Below are 9,748 nucleotides of genomic sequence, written 5' to 3'. Positions count from 1 at the left end.
ATATGGGGTTGTACACTAAGAACATAGTACAATCAAAGTCGCTCACACACACAAGCATAGACTCATCCCTGTGAATGCACGCACGCACACCCTACCCCTATGAGCACTTTTGAGACACTGAGACGGCATTACCATTTTGAGATTTTACAAAGTCATCGTGGGCGCCTCATAGTCGATGGGAACGTCTGCTCCCACTGAACGAACATCATCGAAAGGCTAAAATTAATCTAGGAATAGTGCAAGCACCAATGTCAAGTCTAGGACTTGAACCCTGGTGGGTTGGGGTACCACTTTCCTGCTTACCATCCAATCATAGGTTGGTTCGCTATCGTAGTTCTAACTTAAATATTACATTCCAACAAATTTTTTGATTTAATGTAGTTCAAACATGAAATCAACTAGCCGCTTCCGCCTTGATCGTTTCCTTGAAATTGAGAACATGCTCTTCCGCATGCTCCGTGTCTGCAAGGACTGCCTGCATCATAGCCATTTCATCCATTTAGTCCTCCTTGTCGGATGACTCATTGGATGACTCATCATAGTGCTTGTATATGTACTCCATGTCCGAATCCGTTGCTTCAAAGAATGTTGAAAATCATAGAACATTTTTGGTTTAAAAAATGTTTGTGTATTGAAAAAAATTCATAATCAATTACTATTCATGAATTTCAGTAAAAATTCATCGATTCAAAAATAAATGTTCGTGTGTTCAAAAGTTGTTCTCAAATTTCAAAAAAATGTTCTCCTATGCAAAGATCTTGTTCATGAGTTCGAAAAAATGTATGCAATTTCAAAAAATGTTAGTGAGTTCAAAAACTGGTCACTATTTAGATAATCATGAATTTTTATTTTTTAATGAATTTTAAAAACTCTCAATTTAGAAAGTATTACGAACATTATTTGAATTCGTTGAAAAAAATTGAATTAAAAAATATTCACCCTAATTTGAAAAAGGGTTCAAATTTGATGAAATATTTTAAAATCTATGAACATCGTTTATTCCATGAAACTCATGAAATTTTCCAAGTCTATGAACTTCTTTTAAATTCGCAAAATCTATGAAGTTTTTTCAAGTTCATGAACGTAAAACTTTTTTAAAATTCATGAACTCTTTTTTCAATTTCGTGAACCTTTTTCCAATTTACTAAAATATCAAAAATTCGTGAATCTTTTTTCAAAATTTTGTATTCTATTTTCAAATTCATGAACTTTTTTTTTATTCATGAGCTTTTCTCAAATCTCAAGCATTATTTGAAATTCCTTATTTGGTTCAAAATTGTAGAGTTTTTTATTTCCTTTTAATATATCGATATTTCATCAATAGAAAACAGCTTTTGTTTTTCTTGGTATGCTCGGAAGCACGTGCTCCTTTCAAGGAGCAAAGGTCCCCTGATTCAAAATTAATTCAGGCCCTTTCCAGATTCTAATTTTCGTGTGTGGATCACTATTCATTTTCAAGCACTTGTACAAAAACATGAAAATGCCTTCCTAAGCCCTCACGTGTTTGGTCAGGTGGGCAAAGACCTCCTTTTTGTCGTGCGGCAGCTTCCTCATCATCTCCACAAGCACCTCCAAGTATCATGGCCGCACCCACATCGGTGCTTCGTACCCGTCGGTGCTGGCCAGACCCGAAATGCGTCGCACGACTGCCACCAGTGGAGCTAACTTTCGCATCGTCGCCGAAAATGCCCGACGGAGATATGAGTGTGGGATGGTAGCCCCAAAGGAAGTCAAACAGATCTTGACGCAAATGCCTGGGCGCAACCATGCCATCCTTCGCGATCAACCGGGTTGCCGAGCAGGACACCTTTGGCACGTTTACGCCGTCGACAACGTCTTCATGGCCCCGCCGAAGGTCGTATAAGCAGATCATCGCTTTGCCGCCTAGGCCTTGCCGACGGAACATGACCAACGAAACACCACTGCAGTCCCACGCGCCTTGGATCATGTCGGTAGAGCGCCGGTGTGGTGGATCACACACCGTCGCTCCCATCGGTGGTCCGGCATGAGCACCCACAGAGCGGCCCGAGGACTAGTGTAGCCACGCTAACCGCTTCAATCCACGGTATCTAGGAAGGTGGAGGAGGTGATGTCGCCTCTCAACTGGCTGGGCCGTAACTGGGGTAACAGAATCAGGGCCTCGGCCCTGTAATGTCTTCTAAGCCCTTTTATACATCTGCTTGCATCACGGCCCATGGGCCGTAACTGGGGTACCCACTTCCTTCTCCTCCTCGGCTCGGCGGCCGCCTCCGCCCCACTCCCCCACTTCTCCCCCAAGAAAAAGCCGAATCATGGACACCACCGGCGCCGCCGCCGCCGCCGCCGGCGGAGGCAGCGAGGAGGAGGACCAGGCCCGCCTGGCCGCCATCACCGACAACCTCAAGGCCCGTGACTCGTACGCGCTCCGCTCCTCTCCCCCTCCCCCTGCCTCCCACCTCCCCGCCCCTCTCGATTAGCTCCTCTAATGGCGTCACTTGCCCGTCGCGCAGGATCCGGCTGTACGCCTGGCTCTCGCACCGGTGCTTCTCCGACTGCGTCACCACCTTCTACCGCAAGACGCTGGGCAAGCGCGAGGGGGACTGCGTCCGCGCCTGCGTCCGCAAGTACCAGCTCGCCACCGCCGCGTCCGCCGCCCGCTTCAACAAGCTCGCCGACCCCTCCGCCGCGGCCGACGACGACGACGAGGACGACTGATTCGTGCGGCCCTGCGCTCCACTCCACCCTCGGCTGGGGGAACTTTTTTGCCTGCTCTGGTTAGTCTTCTGCAGTTTGAGTTCTGATGTAGCGCTTGTGATGCCTGAGAGAGACACCAGTAGTGACAGAGTAGAACGAACCACGGATTCTGAATTTCTGATGCGATATTGATTGCGGCTGTATCGAACCACACCACGGATTCGGAACATGGGTGGATGCAAACATGAATGGTTTCCATGCTTTACAAACTTGGTATCGGTGAATGTTTCACTGAATGTCATGCATTTCCTTGTCTGATTGAAAGCTGTTGGTTCCATGTGTCAATTCGGAATTCAGGATGTGTATTGATGCAAACCTGAATTCTTGGTGCCATTCATGCTTCATTCTCTGTATACAAGTTCAGGATTTCCCCCTTTTTTTGTCTCATAGCCTGGTATAATGTCAAATCAACAATGATACATGATGTTGATTTGAAGCTTGTCTAGATTCAGCTTCCACTTCCAAAGTTGACTGCATCTTTTGCCTGTCATATGCCAAACTTGAATTTCCTTGCCATATGATAAATAGATCGTTTACAACAATGGGTCAACAACTCAACATCACTACAATCAAGTGCATGTCCTTTTGTTTCCATAGCCTGTTACAACCAGTACTCAACTCTGAATTTATTATATATCTCTGCCTCAAATGATAGGATCTGAACTTCTCCTCAGAATAAAAGTTTAGAGAAACTTCAGATGATGGGATAACAAAAAATGATTTGTTCAAGAAATATGGTTCATCAGAGTAATGTAGCAAAGGACAAATGGATCTGATGTAAATACAACCAAGATTTCAGACAAAAAAGTGTAGGAGAACCTTATGTATTCAGTGATTGCACATCTGCACTCTGTATAATTTGTATACGAAACAGAAAATGTTGTCCTAGAAGATTTATTCACTCTAAACAGTAAACACACTGATTGTTCTGTTTAAAGATTTTTTTGGGTGCCAGTCTCATTCATAAACGGAATGATTGAAGGGTACTTGGATCTAAAATGAAGATTTAGTTATCCAGGTTAAGTCGCTCCAGGTTCTTGTTGCAGTCTCATCAACTCTCAGCATCAGTATCCAGGACAGTATCATCGCAAATTCACAGTAGTCCGATAAGAGATTTTATTATAAGCTTGATTTTCCTTGTCGTTGACTTATCACTGTTAAACAGAGACATCTGAGCTGATACTCTGCATGTATGCACACAAACAATAGTCCTATAAGACAGCTCATCAACTCTGATCTAGAAGTTTTAAGTTTCTGAAAAAATACAACCGTTTAATTATGTGAGTGAATAGAAGAATGGGGGACTGGATCATTTGCCTGTTTATTTGCCCCTCTTTACATCTGATTAGATGATTTGCCCTGCTTTTCTTTTTTCCTTTTGGTATATGCCCTTTCTAATTACTGTACTCATTTTTTATCCCTATTTTTGCCATGCGAAAAGACTGTATTGCTCATGTGGCAAATTTTCCATTCTTTACGGACCATTCTGTGTTTGACCGTTGGTCTTGGTTGGATCGACCGGTTCATCACCTTTCTCCCGTTCCTCTCTTATTATACTCGTATTGAAGTCACAAACCTACTAGAGGAGGTCAATGAGGGCACCCTTGGCCCCATCTTTGCGGCTGCTTCTGCTGCTGCCGGAGGCGCGGCAGCTTCTGCTGCAGCTCGGCGATGCCACGGAGGAGGCTGACAAGAGACGGCTCAGCGGCACACTGGCTGTTGCTGCAGCTCAAACTGCAGAGGAGGCAGATGGCGCTCCTCGTCATTTCCCGCCAGGGAGGCCGTTGATGGTGTCTGCTGCAACAGCAGCGCCAACGAGCTAGAGCTGGAGGGTACTGGTGCTAGCCTCGAGCTGGAGCTAGAGTGTACAGGCGCATCAACAGTAACTTCGAGCTGGAAAAGGGGCACAATGGTGCTGGCTTCGAGCGGCGATTCCGGTGACTACGACGACTACAACAACTCCGGTGAGCATGGGCGCGACAACTCGAGCAACATGGTGACTCATTTCTCTGTTTATCTTTTGATTTCCCTCTCAAGGTCTGAAGGTGTGTCCTGTTCTTGCTAGTATGCAGCCTGTAAAATGTGAAGTTCTGAATTTTAAACATAGCATATAACAACTTAATAGATGAAATAATCAAATTAGGGTATATATCACTCTGTAATCATTAACTGATATCACCAAAGGTGGCTCAATTCAAATCACACAAAGTAATGTAAGTTTACATCGAGCGATAATAACAATAATTTTGAGTCTCTATCTCGAAAATTGACAAATTCAACACCTCTTGGAATTTAAAATAGCATCTCAATGCTGTAAACTGAGAGCGTCTTCCGCTTTGGGGTCAATATTATTTTTTGGCATGTTGTAGAGCATGAAGGGATGTAAGAACTGAGAAGTAGGTGATGCTACAGAAGCAATAGTTGTCCCTGATGGTTGTGATGCATCACCTCCAGTTGTATCTGGCGATATAGACTGCACACATTTGACTAGAAAGTGCAATGGTCAAATTATCAGACATCACTAGACGATTAAAATTGGATGTTGCCTTTAGCATTAGGATTCTTTAGTACTGAAACTAAGGATTACTGGATTTTGTTTATGCAACGATGTTTCCTTTAGCATTTGGATTCTTCGGTACTGAAACTGAAGATTAGTGGATTTGGCTTATGTATGGGGCAATAGGACTTCTTCAGTGTCTAGCTATGCAAAGGGTTAGACAGTGCATGCAAAGGGTTAGACATTGTAGTTAATATTGTTTTTCCTCAAGCTCGGCAAAGGAAACACTTTAGGCATCTGATCGCAAACTTTAGAAAAGTTTCATGGAGACGTTTTTGGTCGCATGTCGCCAGCAGCCAAGGCTGATCGCGTGAAAACATTTAACTACCATATGTGCAAGATATTTGAAGATAAACCAATACATACCAACTTGTGTACTTATCGTAACTTGAAGTGGATGAGATGTGACTTCAACACAAAAATAAAATGTGATTACATTCGCAATAATGTATTCGAGTGTTCCAATAGATAGATCAAAGGAACAAAAATAAAATGTGATTACATTCCCAATAATATATTCGAGTGTTACAATAATGTATTCGAGTCAATAAGAGAGAAAGTTGTGATACTTATTGATAAGAGAAGGATTGTGGAAATGCTCTGGAAAGAGACGCTCCCTGCTATCATTAAAAAATAAATAATATGACTAGGCGACTTGACCATTGGGCTGTTGGAAGATCAACAGGAGAATATTGTGAGTTCAAGGACACCAACAAGAGGATATGAGCCATGTTCTGAAGATAGCTAACCGTGAGTGCACTTGCCTAGAATAACACCACACTGGAAAGCCTCATGAGCATGCACTTGGATTCCCTTAAAGAGACCACAAATGTAAACTTTCAGCCATATCCGCATGAGTACTACTCCCCGAGTAAGTTCCGTGTTGCCTATGTTCGAGAGATTGAACCAATCACATATAAGTCTCAGTGGACTCGTGTTACTCTAGATTTTGAGATGGTACCACCAATTTTAAAGAGCTCCGTTGGGAAACGGGGGAAGCAAAGGATCAAAGGTTGTAATGAAGATGGTTGTTATGGTGGTGGCAGGAAACGGAATAAAAAAATGATGATTGGAAAATAGATGTGAAAGAAGGCGGTGGTAAACAGAAACTGATACGACCCCGTCTTCGGAGAAGAGGGAGTACAAGGGGAGGTCCGATCTTCACGGTGTAGGATCAATAAATGGATGGGGATAACTAGCTGCAAGCAGCCGAAAAATGGAAAATAAGAGATTATGACCCGACGAGGAGGAGGCTCACCGAAGCTTGCAATCCGAGCATTCGTCGATCTACAACCCGCAATACTACCCCACACAACCACGCTCAAGTCGTGGAGCACGGGACAGGTGCAATCCGCAAGGGAAACCACGAACTCGAACCCACACAACACGATCTAGTCGTGAAGCACGAATTAGGAGCAATTTCTCAAGGAATCACGAGAATAAGGGTAACAAGAGCTCTCCAATCTCAGGAGGAGTCTATGACTTTGGTCTTTGATAGAAATGGCAAAAGTCCTCAACGAAGGGAAGATCTAGCCTATTTATAATCGGGACAACCCCCCTGGATAGGTGTGAAGGAAAACTATCTTCTGGAACCAGCTTAGGTGTGAAAGAGAACCGGCTTTGGTTTGACTAAATGGCTTCAAGACATATGAGGTAGCTTCTGGAAATCTCTCGTTGGAGGTGGTTGGCAGTTCCCGACCAAACATTGTTCACTCGGGTCGAACAATGTTTCCTTCAGCAGAAAACTCGAGTTCTGGGAACCTTTCGCAAGTTGGGATATCCAAACTCGTGCAAAACATTGTTTCGTCAGAATTTGAACAATGTTTTTTCAGCAGACAACTTATTTCTTCATGAACTCCTAACTTTGTTTCTTGTCCATAAAACATTGTTTTGCACGGACTGAAGTGTGTTTGGCCTTCTTTGATATTGCACCTGAGTTCAACCAACAACAAAGGAGATGAAAGTGCAGCCATGTGTTCAAGATTATAGTATAAACTTAAGTTTGCGTTCACCTGGCAATGTGTACGTTTGACAAGAAATATTATGGTTTCTCCTTTGATGACCAAGGATGTATAAATGGTTGTCATGTCCTCATCATCCTCCCCCTCTTGAAAAGGAGTCATCCTCGACTCTAAGGGTTTAATGGTTTTCATGTCCTCGTCATCCTCCCTCTCTTGAAAACAAGTCGTTCTCGACTCTAGCTGGTCATCACACAAAAGAAAATAGATCAGTACAAAGAAGCAATGCAAAGATTTTATCAAATGCATAAGTTTAGCTTGCACCTTTGCGAACTTCAAATATTTGGTTCGACTCATCAATTCCTTCCAACTAACATTTCCATGGAGTACAAATTTGTAATCAGGCACATCCATGTTCATATCAGCCTCCCTCTCTTGAAGAGAAGTCGTCCTGGACTTCCTTTGGCTTACAAAATAATAGCATGAGGACAATAAAAAATGTCTTGGTAAAGGAAAAGGTGAATAATTATGTTCAAATTTTAGTTTTGTTGGCTCTTTTATAAGCCCTTCAAGATGGACACAGTGGTATTGTTGGATGGATGATATACCAAACATCTTGTCTCTGATTTCATCGCGCCAATGCTTCAAGAGTTCATAAGTGCATACCTCTGGGTGCTTCAGGATGAATGTTCTCTTTTCTTTTACCTTACCAAGTACTTCCATGCCCTTTTGAAGATCACTTACCACACATGATGTTTCTTTGATGGTGCTCCATGTGCGCCATAATTGTTCATGGATCTCATCCTCCCATCGCTGTAGCAGGGCAGTTAAGTATGATTTTTGCATCTGCACATACTTCAAAGAAAGAGAGCTTTGTGAATGGTTAGTAGTTGAATAGTCTTCTCTCCTTTCATTTGGTGGATCACTCATCTCTTTGATATTGTGTGTAAACACCTCAAGCTCAGATTTGGTGGACTCACACAACTCTCTACTCCTCTCACTTCGATGGTGGGGTATAATATGTTGTGGTTCACTCATTTCTTTAATCTTGTGGCGGATTACCTCACCCTCATATGTGGTGGACTCACACAACTCACTAATCCTCTCTCGTTGAATGTGAGGTATACATGGGTGGAGATATTCCATCTCTTTAATCTCATTTTGAACAGTCTGATCCTCACATTTGATGGACTCACTCACCTCACCTCTCTTATCACTCTGGTTATGTGGACTTTTGGGAAGTGAACACTCTTCCTCACATCTGGTGGAGTCACTCATCTCACCTCTCTTATCATTCTCAATATGTGGATTTTTGGAAAATGGACATTCTTCCTCACATTTGGTGGAGTCACTCAAGTCACCCCTCTTAGCACTCTCAATATGTGGAATTTTTGGAAGCGGGGCGCCCAGAACCAAGTCGATTTGGTGTTCAATGCCTCGCTTCAGCGGCAATCTGGGTGGCACCTCCTTGTGAAGCACATCCCCATACTCCTGCAAAAGATCCAATACAACACTAGGAAGAGTTGAGGGTAAGTCGTTAGCAGCTAATAAAGTTTCCTTGTACATGGGTACAAAGAATGGAGCATTAGGTTCTCTCAATTCCTGCACATCCCTTTTCCTAGCCATCATAACTAATCCCTGTTTTTCCCGGGGCTTGGTCATATTTGGCTGTGGAAACACTCCCTCACTATGTTGGTGGCTCACTCGTTGTGTATGATCACTCTCTCCCTTTTTCTTTCCTTTCCTTTTCATCTCATCAAGATAGACTTCCTCGGGTGTCATGGGCAGCCAAGTGAACTTTTCTCCTTTATGGATAAAACATAAACGATTTGCACGCCCGCTGATTTGCACATCACGGTCATGCAACCACGGTCGTCCAAGAAGCAAGTGACAAGCGTGCATAGGCACCACATCACACTCAACATCATCTTGATATGTCCCAACTGAAATTGGTATTTGCACGCCCCTAATCACCTTAATTGCGCCACAACCATTGCATGCGGTATGGGTGTGGGTGACGTTTTGTTTGCAATTGAAGCTTCTCGACCATCTCTGTGCTTGCAATATTGTTGCAACTGCCACTATCAACAATCACTTGACATATATTTGAGTTGACTAGGCAACGGGTGTGGAAAAGATTATGCCGCTGCCCCTTGTCCTCCTCCACAACCCGGGCATTAAGTGAACGACCTACAACCAAAGCTTCTCCATCAAATTCCTCATGAGATAAAATAGTTCCTCCTACTTCCCAACCTTGCTCCTCTTCCACTTCATCATTGCCACCTTCGGGGTCACTTTCAGACTCCCATTCACCTAGTTCATTGATGATCATAGTTCTTTTGCTTGGACATTCCGAAGAAATATGACCTCTTCCTTTGCACTCGTGGCATTGAATGTCGCTGCTGCGTGTAGAACTCTTTTCTGGAGGTGGAGTAGAGGATACTCCTGCTGTAGCTGATGACCTCTTATCTTGATTGCGAATAGCAGGTGAGGAAGCCGT

General features: G+C 43.4%; 1 protein-coding gene across 1 annotated transcript; it reads left to right on the top strand.

The window, feature by feature from the left end:
* The first annotated feature begins 2,213 nt into the window (after positions 1 to 2,213).
* Positions 2,214 to 4,855, top strand: LOC123163100 (mitochondrial import inner membrane translocase subunit Tim9). The gene is made up of 2 exons (XM_044580865.1): positions 2,214 to 2,395; positions 2,490 to 4,855. The coding sequence occupies exons 1-2, from the start codon at positions 2,292 to 2,294 to the stop codon at positions 2,692 to 2,694; spliced, it is 309 nt and encodes a 102-aa protein (XP_044436800.1). The 5' UTR covers positions 2,214 to 2,291; the 3' UTR covers positions 2,695 to 4,855.
* The last annotated feature ends 4,893 nt before the right edge of the window (positions 4,856 to 9,748 follow it).

This window comes from Triticum aestivum, chromosome 1D (genome assembly GCF_018294505.1).
Source record: "Triticum aestivum cultivar Chinese Spring chromosome 1D, IWGSC CS RefSeq v2.1, whole genome shotgun sequence".
Classification (NCBI taxonomy): Eukaryota; Viridiplantae; Streptophyta; class Magnoliopsida; order Poales; family Poaceae; genus Triticum; species Triticum aestivum.
Note: the sequence above shows the minus strand (reverse complement) of the source record. Positions and strands in the feature narration are given on the sequence as shown.